This window comes from Mauremys reevesii, linkage group 8, assembly GCF_016161935.1.
Source record: "Mauremys reevesii isolate NIE-2019 linkage group 8, ASM1616193v1, whole genome shotgun sequence".
NCBI lineage: Eukaryota > Metazoa > Chordata > Testudines > Geoemydidae > Mauremys > Mauremys reevesii.
The window spans coordinates 6,386,616-6,408,336 of NC_052630.1; the positions used below are offsets into that span (position 1 = coordinate 6,386,616).

Consider the following 21,721-nt stretch of genomic DNA (forward strand, 5'->3'; position numbering starts at 1 on the left):
GGAGATTCTAGTGGGAAACCTTCCCGCTAACAGTGACCTGCAAACATGTGCTTCTGGGCCTCTCGCTGTCCTGCAACGCTTCCCAGTGGAGGATTACAAAACAGCACACGTGAAAAAAACAGCCTGGTGGGAGGGAAATCCCCAGCACACATCAGCTACTTTAATAATATACTCGTCAGGTGGTAGCCGTGTTCGTCTGTATCCACAAAAGCAACAAGGAATTCAGTGGCACCTTAAAGACTAACAGATTTATTTGGGCATAAGCCTTAAGGTGCCACCGGACTCCTTGTTGTTTTACGAATACACTGTGCTTCTGCAGCGCCTTCCATTTGAGGCTCTCTGAGCGCTTAGCAAAGATTAACAAGTTAAAATGCCCTGGGGAGGTAACTTATTTTCCTAATTTTACAGATGGGGAAACTGATCCTTGGAGCGGTTAAGAGACTCACCAAGTCAGTGGCAAGTGCTGAGACTAGAACCCAAATATCCTGACTCCCAATCCCATACTTTAATGACTAGCGAGGCCTGCTCTTAGCATCCATCTGGAACATATTCATGACGGATTAAGTCACAGATGCAAGGGACTCTCACAGATAACCCATTGTGTGGTTACTTTGCTTTTTAGAGGTAGAAAAGCAGTGAAAACCAAGGCCTGTTGTACCAAATACGTATGGTTTATTAAAGGTTCACTGCCACCACATCACTTTAAAGGCATGAGTTCCAGCTTCAGAGCCAATCTGTTTGAACGAGAGAGTTCATCACAAAATCCAGAGCATATGTTCTTTTCATCCGAAATCACCTATAACGGTAAAGTGTTTTACAAACAGGATGTTCTTGCTCTGCTGAGTCAAATAGTCTGGATTTCCTGGTGGTGGACATCACAACACGTTAACAGAAAACTCCTGCCCCGCAGGCAATTCTGTAGCGCAGAGCTGCTCTGCTTCTCGGCACTGTTACGGCAGGGAGCTACTGCCAGTCGCTTGGCCATAGCAGCTCTGGCACTTCACGGTCCAGTTTATACTCATCATGGTTTTGAGCAATGGTGAAAGTCTGGGTTTTTTTAAGGCACTTCCTGTAAGAGGCAGGGAAATTCACCAGACATAATGGCTCTCTGTAATTAAAAAGATCCCAGCCTGGCACAGTTCTGCCTGGTTGGCACTGAGCAGATGGTGGCACCAAGTTTGTTTGAGCACTTATTTATTAAAGGGGGGATCTCTGATCTGACTAGATGGCTCAGAGGATTGGCAATGATTTTGTCAGTTACTGTACTTTATTTCCTGTAGTTTATTTCCTCAGTGATGTAATTTATTTCCTCAGATGATTTTGTCAGTTACTGTTATTTATTTCCTGTTGTTTATTTCCCCAGTGGTGCACCTCCACCATTAACTCTGTTAACATAGCCCAAAGAACAGCATTTGATAGACGGCTGCTGCCTAGGAGATGGGTACCCATGCGTCTTATTGTTGTTGCTTAGGTTCCACATAAACTTCAGTTATTGATTTCTGTTGTACCTCGGCGGCAGGCTTTTTACAAAACGTAATGGGGGAACCCAGCATCCCAACCTACATCTCCTTCCTGGTTGTGCATGTCAGCTTCACTACTGAGAGCTTAAGGGCTGATGCATTGATGTAAGTCACTCAGCTACCAATATCTAACTTCATAAAGCAATTTCACATACTTTGAGCCAAAGCCAACAGTCTTGGGAGTCGAAGGACGTATTGTCTGAGCAATATAGTATGTGGCACCTTGGACATGAAGAGCAGCATATGTAACCAAAAACTCTATTCTTTGGACACTGAGAATCGAGTGCAGAGTTGCCAACTGTCACAATTTTACTGCAAGTCTTGCATTTGGCTGTATTTCTTAAAGCCCCAGCTCCTGGAATGACAAGCCTGCATGAGGATCTCAGTTTTCACTTAAAAAAAAAAAGTTTCTAGCAATTATGGTTGCACAGAAAAACTTGAAAATGTGTAGCCAGGCTCAGAAAGTAAAAGGCAAATAAAAAGAACTCAGTTTTTAAAAATCTCAGTACTTTTAAAGCTAATCTCACAATTTTTTAGGCCTGACTCAGGATTTTTGAATGACTGATGCTGGCAATATTGCAAGCGAATTCTGATCCCTGGGTTGGAATAGGGGCAGGGAGGGGGCAAAGTTGTGGCGGGGACTTTGGGGAAGAGAGTGGAATGGGGGCAGGGGTGGGAAGAGGCAGGGCCACATGGAAGGGGTGGACTGGGGGTGGGGCCGGGGGCAGAGGGAGGGGGTTGAGCACCCAGGGGAAAGTGGGGAAGTCGGCAGCTATGCATCATTGTGCTCCATGGTTGGACACTTTTGTCTTATTGTCTCCTTGCGTTTCCTGTCTGTCTGCCGTGGCCACCCAGTTACCCGTAAGAACGTACGCTCTTTAAGGGCAGGATCATCTTTCTGTTCGGCATTTGTACAGCACCAAGCACAATGGAGTCCTGCTCTCTGCCCCCGGGCGGCTGGGCGCTAGGATAACACAAATGTGAGAGTCCAGGTGAGGAGCAGAACACGGCGGAGCCGAAGAGCAGGCAGGAACGGGCTCAGACATCTCACCTGCAACCCGAGGGAGCCGCCCCAGGACGGGCACAGCCGCTGCTGGGGGACTGTGCACCCCCCAGCCTGGCCACAATCCCTCCTGCCCCTGCTCGGAGTGGGGGGGGCTGTGGCTTGGCTGGGGGGTGCTAGGGGCCAACCCCCCATAGCCCCTATAGACTCATCGCCTGGTGAGGCGCTGCAGAGAGCCCCATAGAACCACATGGAGAGGGCACACAGCTCCCCCTACCGGCCCGCATGGGCACTACCCGCCTTGAACCCCCACCACGTGCCTCTCCCCGGCCCGGAAGTGGCAGGGTGATCACGTGGGTGCCGCGCGCCCGGATCACGTGAGGGGGCGAGGCGGCGGCGGCTGGGCCCCGGCTCCCAAGATGGCGTCGCTGCTGCAGTCGGAGCGGGTCTCGTACCTGGTGCGCGGCGAAAAGGAGATCCGCGCGCCGCTCTCCCAGCTCTACTTCTGCCGCTACTGCAGCGAACTCCGCTCCCTGGAGTGCGTCTCCCACGAGGTAACCCCCGCGGCCGGGCCGCCGCCAGCCGAACCGGAGGCCAGCGAGGAGGGCGGCCCCCCGGCGCCTATTGGTCACATCGCCTGCCGCTCAAGCTTTCTGGTTCTTCCCATTGGCTAATATTCTACGAGGGGGAGGGGTTGAGGTAGCTTTCGAGCCCTCTGCGATTGGTTCAACTACATGGGGGCGGGTCGTTCGCGCCTGGCTGGCTTCTTGATTGGTGTATATCGCTGTCTGTCGGCCAGCTTCTTCTTCTGATTGGCTAATGCCTTCATGGGGGGGGGCTACTCTGGCCCGTCTGGACTATAGGGAGGTGGCCTAGCTTGGCAGGGGCTCCCCCTTGTCCTAGGCAGGAGCTACATGGCGGGGGGAGCCCACCTGGCCTCATGAGGGCTGGGCCCCCTCCCCCCGTCTCGGCCTTTGAGGGGATCGCCCCAAACAAGCCCCCCCACGCCAGTGGCCTGGGCAGAGTCTCCCCCACTTACCATTCTTGGCCAGGGAACCCATGGCCTGAGCCCCAGAAGGTCTCCTGCTCCCCCTGCAGCCCAGGGATAACCCCGGGGTGGCTGCTGGCATTGTAGGCACAGCACAGGGCCCCACTGGGGTGTAGACAGAGGAGCACTGGCCGGGGAGTCGGGAGCTCCGGAGTGCCACAGACTCGCTGCATGGCCATGGGCGAGGCCTGTGCTTGGCTGCTTTCCCTCGCTGTAAAGCTGGGAGGAGGTGTGATGCTCCCCAAGCTCTCAGAGGGGTGGTGGGGTTGGGTTGTCAGGTATAAACCTCTGCCCAGACAAAGCACTGAATGCAAAGCACGATAGAGTAGTGCCCTTTCTCAGGTCTTGGCTACACTTGCAGATTTGCAGCGCTGCAGCAGGGTGTGAAAAAACACCCCCTCCAGCGCTGCAAGTTGCGGCGCTGCAAAGCGCCGGTGTGATCAGAGCCCCAGCGCTGGGAGCGCGGCTCCCAGCGCTGTACGTTAATCCCCACGGGGAGGTGGAGTACGGACAGCGCTGGGAGAGCTCTCTCCCAGAGCGCTCTGACCACACTCGCGCTTCAAAGCGCTGCCGCGGCAGCGCTGTGCAGCGCTAAGTGTAGCCATAGCCTCAGGAGACAATGGTGTGTATTGTCTGTCACAAATAAGCTTGCATTGGCCTCTGGGACTTGCTCTGAGTCCAGATTCAGGGTTCAGAGGTACTGTTTTGTGGATTTAAAAAAAAAAATTATTTTCATCTGGACAAGCCATTTTCCCTTGTATTTGAAATCAAAGATTTTTGCAGGCAGGAGTTTGTTTTTCAGCAATGAAAACGATCATTCAAGATGAAGGCCTTTTCTCACCTAAAATCTAGATAGTGATCAACTGAGGTTATGGATAAATGGGTTACCCTCTGTCCAGACACTGCTGACACCTGAAAATCTTTCCTGATCACCATGTTTAAATCAAACAAAACACGAGAGGTGTTTAAATGCTTGCACAAGTTATTTTAATTAGTGAGGTATCGGTCCCAAGGTTGCTGATTTGAGCGCTGCAACTTCTTGACAATTATATTCTGAGGTGGATTTAGCAACAAGGTCATAAGAAAACTGCTCTGATTGTGTTTTATGAAACCTAAAATACTAAAGGCTTAAGATGTGAGGGAAATATTGTTTTCTATATGCAGATTATATCTTTTTTTGAAAAAAAAATGCTATATGTTGACACATCCTAACCAAAAGTTGGAAAAATAATCTTAAAATGATATTCTGCCAAAATTCCTGGAGTCAGGCTACTGGTTGGTTGCATTTTGAAGTATCTAAAGACTTGTAAAGCACTTAAAGTGGAGATGAAATAATCTAATGTAAGGAAAACATCTATTTGTTCAAATGTGTCAGCATTTGTTATCAATGTAAAAGGGTTAGTAAGTTGGCTGCATCTCTCATACTGTTTCACTGCAATGACTGGGCTAGTCATCACATATTAAGACAGGAAAAATCTGTATTGGAAGGTCCAAAACCAGAAGCAGTTTCACAGATAACAGTTACCACTTGTTAATTTCAGCTCTGTCAATAAAAAGATGTATAAGGAGATATAATATTCCCATTGATTTGTTCTCTAAGATACAAAATAGCTATAAAACACTTTCCAGGCTATTAATTGCTGACCCATTCAGTTATTATGACAAAATAAAGTTAGACACATGGTGATCACATATGGAAATAGAGTAGTCATATAGTTGGAAAATGATGAAAGGCAAGAGTACTCTATTGACTTAATTATTCAAGTTCAGAAACAGATGGCTGTCATCTTGAGGCTCTTGTAATCTTTAACATATCAGGGCCCAGTTAAACTTAGCCTGTTTCCTAGGTAGTAGCATTTAATCCTTCTTGACAAGACCCTCTTCTGTGATAAGATTCTAAGGAGAAACTCCTTACCAAGCCAGGCTGAAAAATTTCAAACATCAAAGATGTGTCTTACATCTTCACTGACCTCACATTGCTGTTATGTTTCATTGAAACATAAAACATTTTGAAATCATGCAGCAAAGTGTTTCAGCTGCTGCTCTCCTGTCCAGAAATACACACATCATGAGAGATGAAGTGACTTCTTTGTCTGTTGTTCACCAGGTGGACTCTCACTATTGTCCCAGTTGCCTAGAAAATATGCCATCAGCTGAAGCTAAGCTGAAGAAGAATAGGTAAGATAGACTGCTTCTGACCTGCAAAGTCTCCTCCTTTAAATCTCTCCTTTTTAAAGCTCCTTACCTTGAGCAATCTTTTCTCCAGCATTACTAATCCCCTGACTCATCTATGTACTGTTCGGCCCCATCACCATAATGCCTGAGTTTCTCAGTCTCCCTCTCCTGAACTGTTATCCTACGTTTTGTCTTACTTACATTGTGACCCCCTGTGGACAGGGAACGTGTCTTACTGTGAAGTGCTATGTATAATTTTTGGCACTATAATAATGTTTTGTTCATCTGCCGTCACGTTTATATGTTGTAGATGAGCTTTGGAATGAATTTACATCCCTAGTACCGTTTTTCAGTGTTACCAGCTCATTCTGTCCACCCTTTGGCTGACTTTATGAAATCCTGTTTCTTCCCTTATTTAGCATAATGTTTTCTAAAGCTGCTGTGTGAGACCAAAAAGGCACATTTTAGTTCTGAGTTGCTGTTCTTTGAGAACATTTCTCTAAGACTCTTATGTAACACTAGGGTTCTGTCAAGGATCTTTCAGTCTCATGACTTTCCCTTGTCTTTGACAGGTGTGCTAACTGTTTTGACTGCCCATGCTGCATGCACACACTTTCCACCAGGGCGACAAGCATTCCTGCTCCACTTCCTGATGACCCAGCCAAGACTACAATGAAGAAAGCATATTACCTGGCCTGTGGATTTTGCCGCTGGACTTCCAGAGATGTGGGCATGGCAGATAAGTCTGTTGGTAAGTAACTCAGTATTAAAGACAGGACAGTGAGTAATGTTGGAAGAGAACATTTGTTCGGTGATATTAAATAACAAAAATTGCTCCTGGGTCTGTTGTGCGTGTAACCCTAGTAAAACTTACCCACAGAGTCTGAGCTGGATACCCCATCCTCTTGGTAAAAAGTGATCTTGCCACTTAGGAACTCTCTGAATTGAGAAGTGTTAAGATTAGTTAGTTAGTGGTACTTCTCACCCTGTTCTGCAGTAGTGTAAAAGATCCAGTTGAACTAGGAACTCTTTTTTTCCCCCTTAATCAGAACTGTTCTCTGTATAACAAACTACCATTATTTCAGATTCTTAAGTAGATCAGCTTGATAGCACAGATGTGTGATGTACTTTATGATAACTCCATCACTTCTGTAAACTGGCACTTCTATTAAGATGTCAAAATATGAATATTTTGAAGCCTTTTTAGAGTCAGTATTTGAATTTAGGTTTTCTGTTCAAGGCATTTTTCAATTTTATACACCTCTACCTCGATATAACGCTGTCCTTGGGAGCCAAAAAATCTTACCGCGTTATAGGTGAAACCGTGTTATATTGAACTTGCTTTGATCCACCGGAGTGCGCAGCCTTGCCCCCCTGGAGCACTGCTTTACCGTGTTATATCGGGTGGTGTTATATCGAGGTAGCGGTGCATATTAAATCCCTTGCCTAGCAGGGAATATAGTAATTATAGAATCTGCACAGTTTTACTAGTTAGATTAGACTGTTAAACCACAATCCTGGAGCTGACTTGACACAGGCAGATCCCTGTGCCTGCCCTGTGACTACATTTCAGAGTGAGTGCAGGATTGGGACCTTCAGTTGCAAACTCTGAAGGGCAGGGACACTGTGATTTATTTGTTACTTGCCTAACACACTTGCGTGTTGCATTTAAAAATATTGGATGTCAAACTGGTGGATAGGCTATGTTGAGTTTTCCTGCAATGGAAACTTATTTTTGGATCTCTTAGTCTTGCCATCTAATAAGAATTTAAGCTCTATTTTATATAGAGGTTTGGCTGTCATGTAACGAAATCATTACCACACTCTTCCTAGTGCATGGGTTTTACTTATTTTTCTATCATTTAATTTCCTTGTGTTTCACTTCACGATTAAAGTACTGTAAATAATTGTTTTAATACTGTATGATTAGACTAATAGAAATTTTAATTATGCTATGAAGGGAGTAAGATCAGCTTATGATTCTTCAGTGACCTTATGTAAACTGGCAGTTGGCATCCAAATCTGGGACTCATTTATGGAATGGTTTTAAAACTTAATCAACAGTTCTTGTTCACACTGAGACATCTTCGGGGATACTTTGGGTAGAGGTGGAAACTAGTTTATATTGATTCATCTGGAAGGACATTGTGATTGCCAAAGAATATGACTTGTGAAATAATTGCATCTCCTGTCAACTACGTAAATAGTTGTAGTTGCTGTAGATAATGTGATTCTTTACAAGCATATTACTGGTTTAAAATGCTGTATAAAAACTTATCAAGTAAGCTACTTCTCCATGAAGCTTCATGTGAATAGCCTTCCAAATAGAGGAACCTCCTGGATCTTTCCAAGATTTCAGCATAGTGTTTCACATGATCTGTGCTGCTCTTGGTGGCAGCTGCTAGTGTGGGATTTTAGTGTTAAACAAGCATCTTATTACAACAAACAGGCAAGATTTATCATGAAAAAAATGGAAACTTTGCCTACAACTTCTCATCTACAGCCTTGTCATGGAAAACACGGATGTTGAGTCTTAGGAACAGTTGTTCTAGCTGCCCAGAGTATTGAGCATGAGACTCTTCTCCTTCTGAGGACTGTTGTATTTTTGTTTTGTTTCAGCCAGTGGTGGTTGGCAGGAGCCGGAGAATCCACATACACAGAGGGTAAGCGAAGGGGAGAGGTAAAGCTTAAACCTTAGGAGGGTGGCATAGGACAGAAAGGCTCTGGTCTTATGTTTGGATCAGTGAATTTTTGCATCTCAGTTATTCCTGAGAAAGCAACTGTGGTTACATGTAGTCATGAGGTCAGTGTCTTGGCTGAATTCAGCAGAAGAAAAGCCCCTCAGAGACTGCCAAATCCTACCACAGGTGTAATATTTTGTATAATGCCTCTTGTCCTGAAAGATCCCAAAGTTCTGTGCAAACTACATTCAGACAAACATTGTTGAAATGCCACCAACTGGCACAAAGCAGGTGTGGTGAGGGAAATGTTAGGGCCAAACCAATACCCTTATGAAAAGTGCCATGAATATTTAACATAACATAGATGCAAAATCTGTAGACATATTTCCATTGCTCTGATGAGCAATACCTCCCCACAACACACCTTTCAAGATCATGGGTCCTACGCATGCCTATCACAACACATGGTGTCCCTCCTCTAATGCACTAAATGCCCCAGCAACAACTGTGTGGGTGAAATGAGCCAATCACTGTGTGAATGAACTCTCACAGAAAAATAAGACAAAAACACCATATGACCTGTGGGTGAACACATTTCACAAAGTGATCGCTCCATAGCTGGTTTCTTAGTCCTCATCTTCAAAGGAAACCTGCACACCACCTTCAGAAGATGAGCCTGGGAGCTTAAATTCATAACGTGGCTAGACACTAAATATTTAAGAGAGACACTGGATGTTTGGCTTATTACAACAATCTGTAACCCTCTAACCTCCCTTTTCAATCCTACAAGTGCAGTGATGTTAACGGGCCACTTCACCTTGAAGGGTCTATTACAATGTGTGTTAATTACTTATAGTAACAATCTGTTCCACCTTGTATGAGCTGTACCTCTCCCAGACCTGAAGAAGTGCTCTGTGTAAGCTCAAACACTTGTCTCTTTTACCAAGAGAAGTTGGCCCAATAAAAGATTTGACCTCACCCACCTTGTTTCTCTAATGTTCTGGGACCAACAGCTACGACGACGCTGCAAACATGAATATTTAATGGCACAGATCAGACATGACTTTGCTTTCTTGGACTTCATCTGAAAGTTCCACACACAGAAACTAAGTTCCAAGAATTGAAACTACATTGGAAGGAGGGATCTTAACTTGGCAGGAACACTTTTTTATTTTAATTAACATGCAAACTGTTTTGAAAAAACGCTTGTTGGCTATGTGAACAGAAGTTGTTTCCTGGTCATCCCCTCTTCTAGGCCTGGAGCTCTCCTGGTCCCCAACATAATATATCTTACTATCCTCATCCTCTATTAAACACGTTGGTCTCTGAGAAGGAGATTGCCAGTTGTACTTCAACACCAAATTGTTCTCAACTGGCCAGGCTGTATTTTCCATGACTTTGGAGAGTGTCGTGTGTTCCACCCAATAGCCTGAAAAACGTCTCCATTACTGTGGTAGCTGGGAAGTGAAAGTGGGATAATGTGTTATTTTTTATGATAGAATTGGTCTTAAGATGAGCCATGGTAGAGGGTGTTGAGCAGAAGTTTCATTGCTCCTCCTGTTGCCCATTGTGTGGTAAGACTGAGACACATCTACGCTTCCTCAATGTATTTCCTTCAAAATAAAACCAGTATTGGCAATGGTAGGAAATACTTTATGGGAAGGGAAACCCAACAGATGGATGAATGCCATTGGCCTGTCTGGCGTAGTGTTTCACACAGCACATAATTGATCCCTTTTTTCCTTCAGATTAACAAACTGGTTGAGTATTACCAGCAGCTGGCTCAGAAAGAGAAGATTGAGCGGGACCGTAAGAAGTTGGTGCGACGCCGAAACTACATGCCATTGGCCTTTTCGGTGAGCTAGGACGGTGATGCTCCTAGAGTAGAAACAGTGGAGCACAGGAGCAGGGCTTCTTTACTGCCTCAGTTTTGAAAATTAGATGGATAATAGTGTCTGCCAGAAAAAAGGAAGGAAATCTGTCAAGAAGGATTTGAAGTAAAGAACCTATGCTTAGTCACTCAGGCCTATTTGGGGGGAGGGGATCAGTAATCTTCCATCCAAGAATTTCACTAATTCCCAGGCCCTGCACCTAATAATCCCTGAAGGATCTCATAATCTGCTGCACAGACGGTGTGTGAAGGGATCAGCTCAGCTAGCAATGAAATGCAGCCGCTTTTTGTGTGAGGACATTGCAGCAGTTCTGCCCCTGTGTAACACACCAGTGTTTTTTAAAGGCTAGGAAGAATCTTTATATTTTGAAACTATATAGGGGGAGGTTAGAGAGAACACAAATGCCAGAGTTGGAATTTAGCCAGGATACCAGGGTTAATACTTCTCCATACGATTCTGTACGCCCATTCATCAGATACTTGCCATCTGTCCTCCTAATGCAGGATTGACACACATTGGTTATCTGCTAAAAGTCTTAACTGAAGTTGGGCTTAACAGTTTTATCAGACCTGAATAGTACATTTCTTGTAACTACTAGAGAGAAGCTTACTTCATTTAGCAGAACAAGCCTCTGTATGCTTGCAACCTTTCGGTTAACTGTATAACCAGCCTGCTCTGTTCATTTGCTCTCGTCTTATGGCTGCATTTTTTTGTCTCCGTTGCTACCTGCTGCTTTTTGGGGGGCTCTTCACAGCAACACACAATACACGTAGTGGTAAGTCTCTTCAGTTTCTGCTAGTGTTAAAGCTCTTGTAGTGCAAATTGAAACCACTCACATACCAATAGTGTGTCTGAAGTCCATCCCAGTTTGATTTTTAACATCGTTCTGAGCTTCATTATAAAGCTTGTAATTTAATAACTTAGGGTTTCTTTTTTTGGCCCTCAGACACATAACATGTTTGAAAAATAGCACTTTCCGATGCATTGGCTAAGACACAGTCCCTGCATGGACTAACATGGCTGCCCAGTATGGGTGTCAATAATAATCTTTCTACCAATCAGCCCAACCCATCAGATGAAAACCTGTCATTTAGCTCCAGGTGAAGCAAATTCTTGCCTATAGGATGAGCCTTGCAGCAGTCCTTTGAAGGTCTGAGAAGTCAGGTTCTTTAGGCCTCACAGCAGCAGGTCCTCCACCTTTAGCATCCTGTCTCCAGCTGAGATCTAGTAAGTCAGTGAGCACCTCAGCTGTCCTTGCCCATTATGGTCATCCCTAGAGGTGGGTAGACTTAGGTAGCCAGTTCCCATGCCATCCAGAACTTTAATCTGTATTCCACTTTCTCCATCTACTTCTGGTGGCAGTGCAAAGTGTTTTAGTCTATAATACGCTCACACTTACCCACTTCTGCGCTAACTATAACTGAGTTGCCTTCAAGAGTACAACTGAGTTCAGCACATTGTAGTTGTTCAGCCTGGTGGTTAAAGTAAAGAATTAAAGCTTGACAAATCTTTGACAGTATACTTCTGCCCCTCCTGGCCCATAAGTTTTTTACCAGCAAGATTTGCAGAGAAAATCTGCAAATTAAGAAACTTTCAGTTTGCTTTCATTTGCTTGGCACCCTATGCTTGTCATGCTGTCGCAGGCTCAAGCTTGCTGTAGGCCTGTGTCCCGACAGACAGCGGATCTGGATTTGGTGGTACTGTTTTCCTCCTTGTAGGACAAATACGGCCTTGGAACCAGACTCCAGCGTCAGAGGCCTGGGATGTCCATCAGTGCTCTTTCCGGACTCTCGTGAGTTTTCAGGGTTTGGCACGTTGTCGGTGGGAGGGATGAAAGGGATAAACAGGAAGATAAAGGTATAAATTGAGAGAGATGGATAAGTTATCTGATATTGTTGGAAAAGGGCTTCATCTCTAGAGTAGGTGGAGAGATGGGATCATGTAAAATGCCAGGGCAGAGGGAATGAGATCACTACTCAATCTCCATGCGGTCACTCATCCTGTAATTTACCCTGTTGTTCCTAGATATTGCATAGTATCAGAGGGGTAGCCGTGTTAGTCTGGGTCTGTAAAAGCAGCAAAGAGTCTTGTGGCACCTTACAGACTAACAGATGTTTTGGAGCATGAGCTTTCGTGGGTGAATACCCACTTCATGCATCCGACGAAGTGGGTATTCACCCACGAAAGCTCATGCTCCAAAACGTCTGTTAGTCTATAAGGTGCCACAAGACTCTTTGCTGCTTTTATAGATATTGCATAGATTTCTGAATAGAAGTTAATGAAAGTCAGTTACTTCAGACAGTGATATGAGTTAAGAGGGAATCTCAGCCTTAACACGGTTTTTTTGTTGTTGTTTTGAGTATAATCCGACACTTTATTATGGTATAATGTTTTCAGTCATTAAAGGTGTACCATGTTTAATGACTGCCTAATTTGTCTTTACTTTTTTTTGCTTTAGTCTGAAAGAAGGAGAGGACCTGAAGGAGATAAAGATTGAGCCCGCTGATGCTGTAGAAGAAGTGGAACCTCTGCCTGAGGATTATTACACAAGACCAATAAATCTAACAGAGGGTAATGGCTTAATATTCCATTTTGTTTCTTGTGCTGCTGCTTACCAGCTAACCGTTGAGAACAGCCTAGACTTTGTGCACATTAAATGATCCTTCTGGGTTTTTAATGTTTGTAGGGTTGTATTAATTGTATTGCTGCAGGTGGTGCAGTGATGCAACTTAGTAAAGAATGATGAAATCTCTGGCTTTTTAAATTACAGCATTAATTGCTTGAGGTCAGACTTCATTGTCTAATAAGAAAAGTTGAAGTGAGCGTCTGAAAAGTCAGAACTGTCTTCTTGCATCCTTGTGATTGCAGTTTGTTAATGACTTTGTTTGCTTTGGAAAACTGGCAGCATTTGGAGGAGGGAAAAGAGCAGACGTCCTTGTTAGTAATAACAGGAAATGAGGGAAATAGCTGTGCTGATAGGGAGTAGACTTGTACACCGAGCTTTATAATAACAATTGTGCATTACTTTGGCATAAGTTTTAAATAGTTTATCTACACTCTCTTGGATTATTTAGCTGGATTTTTCCTCCGTTGGCAAGTCATTGTAAATTGGCTGAGGAACTTTGGGAGTGAATAGTATAAAATATGAAGTTCAAACAATAATCTAGATTTTCTATTTTGAGTTATGCTACTTACGCGCTGTGCCAAATGTCCATCCTCTCCTTTCCAATCCACAAAAGCAAATGTTTAAGAAATCTGCACTACTTTAGGAATACACCTTTTGGGTAATCTGGTGCATGAGTCTGAACTGGGCAAACTCCTTGGATCAGAGACTATTTCTGTCTTGTACAGCGCACTGTCCAACTGGTTTGATGATGAAAAAAGCAAAGAAAATGGTATTTTCCCTGGGGGAGTAATATTTTTCAAGGCTGCGATCAAGTGCTATTTCCTATTTATGCCTAAAACATTTTGAATAGTCATGCAGTGGCTTTAGAAGTCTGGTCCCCGGTTCTATGGCTCGCTGTCATCGTTATCATAGCTATGTCTACAGCGCCTGGGCCTTGCTCTTTCTTTGTACAGCTGTCCTATCTTTGTGTCCATGCACTACTAGAAATCTTAATTTTTTGATCAGGACAATTACTGAATTACTGGAGCATTGATGTAAAGTTCCTTAAATGTAGCAAAAGTATACCGTAGTCTCAAACACACTGCATGATTTAATGTGACTCTAGTTGAGAAGTAAATTTGGATTTTTGTTTTCAAATATGTGCCCAGTGACTACCCTGCACCAACGTCTTCTGCAGCCTGACTTCCAGCCAATCTGTGCTTCCCAGCTCTACCCGCGCCATAAGCACCTTCTGATCAAACGCTCCCTGCGCTGTCGGGTAGGTAACCGGATACAGAGAGTAGCTTTTTCCTAGGCTTTGGAATCCTAAACTGTGGGGACCCAACTGGAAAACTAACTTGCAACTGCATTTTGTCTCTGAAAGTTCCAGCCCACAGTAGTGCTAAAGGATCATGGAATAAGAAAAGGTCTAACAACCAACTAGATCAGGGCCTGGTGAAGCAGAATAAGCCCACTATACCTGTAGGGCAAGGTGAGGCACGTGGCTGGAGACTAAGGGCTGGATTTTTGAAAGGTGCCTAAAGAAGCCGATAGGCACCTAACTCCCAGGGACGACTTGCTTAGGCATGTCTGAAAATCCCCTGTTTGCTTCTTTATGGATTTAAATACCTTTGAAAATCTGGATTTAAATGCCTTAACTAGTTGTTAGATTGGGAGTAGTTTATATAGTTGGTATTATAAAATGGCCTTTTGTTTAAAAAAACAAACAACAAACCTAGTCAGTAGACATGGAAAGTCGGTTACCATTGATATGACCCAATGCAGAATACTGATTCCCTTTGACATTTCAACCAGTGTCCTAACAGAAAAGCAGAGGACTGAGAACAGGCATAGAACCCAGGAAGTCTTGAATTCATATCCTGGTTCTGCTGATGATTCACTATATGACCTTGGGCAACATATCTGTTTTCCATCTAGCAAATGGGGATAATCTTTATCTAGCTTCCAGAATTGCTGAGGAGTAATTAGTTCATATTTTAAAGTATTTTTAAGATGTAAAATGATATCTAGGTGCTACATATTATCAACAACAAATAAGAATACAATTTAATTTCATCTGAAGGAAAGGGTTGTAGTAACTCCAGTTTAGTGCGGATTTGTGATGAGATTGTAGTCTTGCATTATGTAGTTGCTTTTCCATTTGTTTTTTGAAAACGGGGAGAGAATCCAAATTTTTAGGTTTTCAAGATAGCACTGGAACTGGACATTTTCAATTTATCAGAATTTCGACCAAATGCCTAGACCAAATTCAGGACGATTTGTGTGTACTAGATCCTTAGGCCAACCGAATTAGTAAATAGAACATCCAAACTGTGATACTTGCAGTTCCTATTCTTTATTGTGTGGCTGTACTGTGTGCTTTGGTGATGTTTATAATATCTTTTAATCTCTTTTAGAAATGTGAACATAATCTGAGTAAACCAGAATTCAATCCAACATCCATCAAATTCAAAATCCAACTGGTTGCTGTGTGAGTATGCTGGGAATGGATGGGGGGAGCAGTATCTTGCTGTGTATTAATATCTAGTTAAAAACCTACCTTCTTTTAGGCCTAGCAGTGGTCTTGATGTTAAAAATTCAGAAATAGCTGGGGGTGTAAAAAATAACATGGTAACCGAAACTAGTTGTGGACACACAGATGCTCATGCAATGTTTCCTTAAGTAACCCAAGAATTTTTTTTAATATATCTAGCAGAATGTTGTATGCAGTAGTGGAGAGAGTGTTGCCAAAGATTATGTAGATCAACAAGCACCAGCTATGAAAAATTATGGCTTTTTCATTTAAAACTTAAGCAAAAACGATGATCTTTGATGCTTTAGCATTGAGATGTTGTTCTAGGTGGCATCATGCAAATGAGCACAAAAGCTATCCTAGCATAAACAGGTTTCAAGTAGAATCCATTGCTTTTGGGGACAATTACAGCGTACTTGTGTTTTTTAAATTACCTGGAGGGTACGTATTGTGAGGTTATCCTCAGGAAATTCACTAAGAGTTTGAACAATCTGAAAAAGACACTCTCTTGTTTACAAAATAAGGTTGTAGTTGATGGGAGTTATTTACAGAGCACTGGATTTGTCTGTTCTGTATAATCCTTTTGATTGAAATGTATCTTTTTAAACAAACCAAAGCATACAGTCTAAACAAGTCAGATGAATATCTTTGACTGTGTAGGTGGACTCCTGACGGAAAGGGTACTGGTAAGAGCAGACTCACGTTATGTCTTTCATTTGTAGCAACTACATCCCTGAGGTGAGGATCATGTCCATTCCCAACCTGCGCTACATGAAGGTCAGTGCTTCTCTTTTCATGTCCCCTTAGGGTGGAAAGTAGAGTATGAATGGTGGTTCCACAATATTTTAAAAAGGTCCTCTGGCATGATTTAGGGACGAGGTTTGTGATGGCATTAGCTTCATATATCATAGCTAAATGGAATGGAGTTAAACAGCAACTACTGCGGTTCAGAGAAGGTACCATAACTAAGGGATGGCAAGATCTACCAGTGGTGTCCTTATCTTGGTCTGGGATGAGGTGGGTAAGACATCTTTTCACTTTGAATGAGTTGACTACAGTACAGTATGATACTGGTGAATGTCACAGATGTACCAGTATATCAGGAATGAGAGCTAATTGAGTTGGGAGTCAGAGTAAATTCCTATTATACTTTTTCACACTCTAACACTGTAATAGTGAGGTGGAAGTGCCCTTCATAAGTGTAACATGGCATAGCATCCTTTTTCTGAATACGTACGTCCCATGAGGAGGATGGATGGTATACAGCAGCGGAGTATTCTGTAGATCTTCAGGGAATTAATGTGACATCATTTTGAAGGCAACATTAGCCAGCTGGAGGTCAGCTCTAGAAAGCAGAACTCTAAGAGTGAAAGCTGCTTTTTCAGTATAATTGGTTCCTAAACTGTGCATCCTGCCTGTGTATCCCACCAGGAGAGCCAAGTTCTTCTGACTCTGACCAATCCAGTGGAAAACCTCACCCATGTCACACTGATGGAGTGTGAGGAGGGAGACCCTGATGACATCAACAGTACTGCTAAGGTATTGCATCTTCTTGCTGTACAATCTGATAATGCAGAGACCTATTCCAGTGCACTGTGCTTTCATATGGGCTGGGCTGAGCAGCATCCAACTTCTCATAAGCTACAGGAGGATTCATGTACATCAGTCTCAGCCATGTGTCACGCTCCTTATGTGGGTGGTTTAAACCTTAAACCTAGTGCATTAATATCACCATTAATTTGAGAACAGTTGTGAATCACCTTCAACAGGTTTATTATCCGCATCCATAACTCAGAAGATGTAACTTTCTAATCCAAGGGAAAAGTGTGATAGTGACCATTTGATAAGGAGGAAAACCAGAGGACTCTTCTCCTTTCCCTCTGTGGTGCTCCCTTGCATGACTAGCCTTCAGAAGGGAGTGCCTACTGTAATGCTAGATATGCAGATGGGATGTTTTTCAGCATTGTCCTTCTCAATACTGTTTTGCAGGTGGTAGTTCCTCCCAAGGAGCTAATCCTAGCTGGCAAAGATGCTGCAGCAGAATATGACGAGTTGGCAGAACCTCAGGATTTTCAAGATGACCCTGAGTGAGTTTTCCATCTTTCATGTCTGGGGGATAATTTGGCATGCAGTACTTGCTTATATTCAGCAACTTCCTCTTCCGTTACTCTTCCTCAGCACATAGGCTTTTGTCAAGCTTGAGCAATGTAGGAGTTTTGTTGTTTCAGTCTGTGGTATGGATTGTTCAGAAAACATTCACTTCTATATAGGTTGTGCATTGCAATGTCAGCTTGCAGATTGAAAGCAGCTGTTCCAGCTGTCTGTTCTCTGGAGAATCATGCTAACTTTGCAAGCAGAGTTTACAACCACTAGTAATACTTGAAAAATTGTAAAGTTACTAGTTGGTATTAGAATAACTTAAAGATCTGTCCAGAGATGTTGCATCAGACCCATAAAGAGAGAAGCTGCTTGAGACTTGCTGATCTAATGCTCTGTTTCTTATTTTGCAGCATTGTAGCCTTCAGAAAGGCCAACAAGGTGGGAGTTTTCATCAAGGTCACTCCACAGAAAGAAGAGGGCGAAGTGACCGTGAGCTTTAAGATGAAGCATGAGTTTAAAAATCTGGCCGCTCCAATCCGCCCCAGTGAGGAAGGTGATCAGAGTTCTGAGGTCATCTGGCTCACCCATCATGTGGAGCTCAGCCTTGGCCCACTGCTCCCGTAATGGCTTCCACCAGCTGGATCCATAAAGGCGGCCTCGGGATAGACTCTTTTGCCATGACAGAATGCACCCTGTTGAAATGGTTTGTGAAACCTCCTTTGTGATGTGTACACGCACCACAAATTCCTGCCAAGAAATGAGGAGGAGGTTGCACAAGTCGGGAAGGGGGGGAAGGTAACTCTGTTGTCGGATGGTTTGTTCTGCTCTCTGTAATGCCTCCTGTGTGAATCTGTGGCTTTCTCACAACACCACATGCTTGTTTAAGTTACAGCACAAAGTTCAGCACAAAGAAGGCCATCTCTAGGCCTGTGTTATCCTTTGCTGAAGTCACATTAGCATTACCAACAAAAAAAAACCCAAACCCTTACGCTGGCTTTCCTCTTCTCCATATCAGTCCCATGACGCCAATATTTAAATACTCAACAAAATAAATCCTTTCTCTGGTAGAGCCTGCTGTTCATGAGCAAACACTCCAGGGCTGTGACCCTGTCTCTTCAGTTACAATAGCTATCTGTTGCAGCAGCATGATACACTCCTCCTTGCTTCCCATCCCCTATAAGAATCTCATTAGTTTAAAATTTTCTTTAGCCCAGGCACTCAAAGGTGTAAGTTTTTTTTTCCCCCTTTATGAAAAAGAATGCTTTGCTCTCTACAGCTTGTGTGGGAGGCAATGGATCTTAACAATTTATTGCTGCTTGTGTTGAAATACAGTCTGCTGTAGCTCTTGTGGGCTTGGCTTATAATTTATATAATTTTAAGCCTTTTTTTTGTTGGAAAATGTAGGTTATTATGCATAGTTTTCTAGGATTTGGGAGGACCAATAGGTCACTGAAGTGAAAATGCTGCTGCTTCAGTTTTTATTGAGGCTAGGACACTACTGAGTGCAATTTTTGCATTCAATAAATTATTTTTAATGAATGGTGAAATCAACCAAAGAATATGATAGCGCAGATCATTTCAATACACACAAAACCAGTTCAGGAGTGTGCTCAGTGTGTTTACTAGTGACTGGGGTGGGGGGAGTTGTGGGCTCCTTGAGCAGAAAAAAATTAAAAGGAAGAAAGGCTTATCCTAACCCTACGCACTTCAGAAGTATGTACACTTATGTTATGGCATGGTAACTTATGTGCTACCATAAGGCTTATTTTGGCCGCAAGTCAGATCTAAAACCAGTTACAAACAGCATGTCCATGACTCTCATTGTAACATGCCTCCATTACCACTAACTACAGTATTATAGTGCAACCAGTGCAGGATTTCTCTTCCTACAAAGATTATTTTTCAGTTGCTCTTAGTTAAAAGCGGTGACTTCTGTAAACATCTCCCTGAATGAGCAGCAAATGCAGACTATAAAAATCTTTATCTTGGGGCTTTGACATGCAACCTGAAGATAACCAAGTGGCCTTCAAGCCCTTCCAGATGTGCTCTGCTTAGTTAAATAAGGAACATGTGTACTGTATATGACTCTGTTGTTCTGTAGTGTAAGATGTGTGGTATCTGGGAAAGGAGAAAAATGCATAGTTTTATCTTAGTCAAATATTAATGCAAGGACTAGACTGGGGCATCGTGGCATGCAGAAACTGCTACCCTGTTTGTGTCCAGAGGTAGTCATACTGATCTGCATCCTGTCTGACAGCCTTTGGGAAGGAGCTGCACCTTATCTGCTAGTATGTGCAATGGATATCACAGCAGAGAGGGGCTTAATGTTTACAAATTTGCGTAGATGATACACAGATGTACAGCATGAGTTTAAGTGTAGCCAGTATTTATTCATAAATATATAGTGTTAATAAGTGTCTGCTACTGTCTTATGTAACCAAATAACAACACTTAAACTTTGAGTTTTCTTCAGTAGCCAAAGTAACTGGCAAACTACCAACACTATCTATCAAAAACCATCTTTTCCAAACTAGTTTTTGGCTGGCTGGCTGGCTGATATTTTCAAACTGGATTGTTCACCACTCGTAACTGAGTTTAGAGCTGGGATGTTGCTCTACTGAACTACACAAGAAAGGTTCTTTAGCACCTAGCTATTGATTTAAGAAAATCAGATGTACTCTGGTGTTCTGAATTGCTATCTTGAAAAGTAAAGGGCACATTGGCTTTGAATGGCTTAACTAGTCCAGTGAATTTCTTTTCCCTTAAAAGCTTATAGGAGATAGGAGTAACTTTAGCTGTTTTCCATGCATATTTGTGCAAAACACCTCACTTATTCCAACGGAGAACAATGGAAGCACTCTGCGTTTATCAATGTTAACTCCATTAATGACAGATTATTGTGTTGCCTTATAGCTTAATTTATGTGGTGAACTTAAAATAAATAAAGCAGACAAAGCTAGCTTTTTTTTATCTTGTGCAATAATAGTATTAAAGTGCAGTAACATGTTAATGCTCAATGTGTATATGAGGTAGGGATCATTCCATTCGTCAGTTACATGAGGGGTAAATTTCAACCAGAGTTGAGTGACTTCTCTAAGATTGTAAAAGTATCAACAGAAGAGCTGGAATCAAGAGCTCCTGATCGCAAATCCCGTGCTTGCTACTGGATTATACTGTCACTCAGCTGTTTCTAATGGACTTCAGTAGTTTATTCACATGAACTATTCCCAAACCTGTTTAAAATAGTGAAATTGTAAACATGTATTGCAGTTCTGCCACTCTCTATCTTCATCCCTACACTATCCAAGAAGTATAAATCTCTCACACAGGTAGGTAATATCTGAAATCCTGTATTTTAGCAATTTAGCCCTTAAGTTTAGCTATGGACTCAAAATAGGACTTTACAGATGACCAGCTGTATTGGGTTTAAAATGTTCTCGGCTTTAAGAGTGAGCTGGTGGTGTACACTCTGTATAACTGACTGCAGGAGGACACCAGCACAAGGTACCTAGTTCTTTCATTCTATCAAAACGAGTATAAAAGATAATTTAGAAACAAATTTGTGATGGATAGGACCACAGACCTAAGATGGTTTCAAATGTTTGAGTCTTTCAAAGTTTTGCCTTTATTTAAAATTTCCTGGCTCACAATAAAATTTTACTAAAACTAACAATACCAAGGCATGTTCTTTAAACTGATACACAGCTTCTACTTTAGCTCCAGTTTACTGAAGATTTTGGCTGGAAATTCTTTTTGATTTTGGTCTTAATTGTGAGGGAAAAATTGAGGTTGCTCAACATCATTCTTGAACATAAGAATATCCATACTGCATCAGACCTCTGGTCCATCTAGCTCAGTAGTCTCTTCTGCCAGAGGCTGGTGCCAGATGCTTCAGAAGGAATTAACAGGACAGGACAATTATCAAGTGATCCATCCCCTGTCAACCAGTCCCACTATCTGGCAGTCTGAAGCTTAGCATATGGTTGCATCCCTGACCATCTTTGGTCAATCAATGGCTGTTAGCTATCTTCCATGAACTTACCTAATTCTTTTTTGAACCCAGTTATACTTTTGGCCTTTACAACATCCCCTGGCAATGAGTTCTAAAGGATGATTGTACGCTGTTTGAATAAGTACTTATGTTTGTTTTAAACTTGCTGCCTA

At 42.8% G+C, this 21,721-nt stretch overlaps 2 protein-coding genes across 6 annotated transcripts in view; one reads left to right on the forward strand and one right to left on the reverse strand.

Annotated features, from left to right (window-relative positions):
* Positions 1-3,105, reverse strand: part of SMIM3 (small integral membrane protein 3) — a 14,624-nt gene extending 11,519 nt beyond the window's left edge. For 3 of the 4 annotated variants that reach the window (XM_039483973.1, XM_039483974.1, XM_039483975.1), the window contains exon 1: positions 2,979-3,105. The gene's annotated coding sequence lies outside the window, so the exon portion shown is untranslated. The remainder of the gene's footprint in view (positions 1-2,978) is intronic. The other variant, XM_039483976.1, reaches the window with a different exon arrangement.
* On the forward strand, positions 2,885-21,230 carry DCTN4 (dynactin subunit 4). 2 transcript variants are annotated; one of them, XM_039483971.1, is made up of 14 exons: positions 2,885-3,077; positions 5,679-5,749; positions 6,319-6,497; positions 8,366-8,409; positions 10,176-10,283; positions 11,074-11,094; positions 12,038-12,111; positions 12,778-12,890; positions 14,094-14,203; positions 15,342-15,415; positions 16,180-16,234; positions 16,889-16,996; positions 17,447-17,544; positions 17,968-21,230. In XM_039483971.1, exons 1-14 carry the CDS (start codon positions 2,943-2,945, stop codon positions 18,179-18,181), a joined length of 1,404 nt encoding a protein of 467 aa, XP_039339905.1. In that variant the 5' UTR covers positions 2,885-2,942; the 3' UTR covers positions 18,182-21,230. The 2 variants fall into 2 exon arrangements, with proteins under 2 accessions (XP_039339905.1, XP_039339906.1); XM_039483972.1 differs by lacking the exon at positions 11,074-11,094 and having other exon boundaries at positions 2,886-3,077.
* The last annotated feature ends 491 nt before the right edge of the window (positions 21,231-21,721 follow it).

Bases quoted from the DNA above. Each gene is read 5' to 3' on its own strand.
- DCTN4 (XM_039483971.1), top strand. From the start codon at position 2,943: ATGGCGTCGCTGCTGCAGTCGGAGCGGGTCTCGTACCTGGTGCGCGGC. The intron at 3,078-5,678 runs GTAACCCCCGCG...GTTGTTCACCAG, and splicing joins TGGAGTGCGTCTCCCACGAG to GTGGACTCTCACTATTGTCC. The intron at 12,891-14,093 runs GTAATGGCTTAA...ATATGTGCCCAG, and splicing joins ACCAATAAATCTAACAGAGG to TGACTACCCTGCACCAACGT.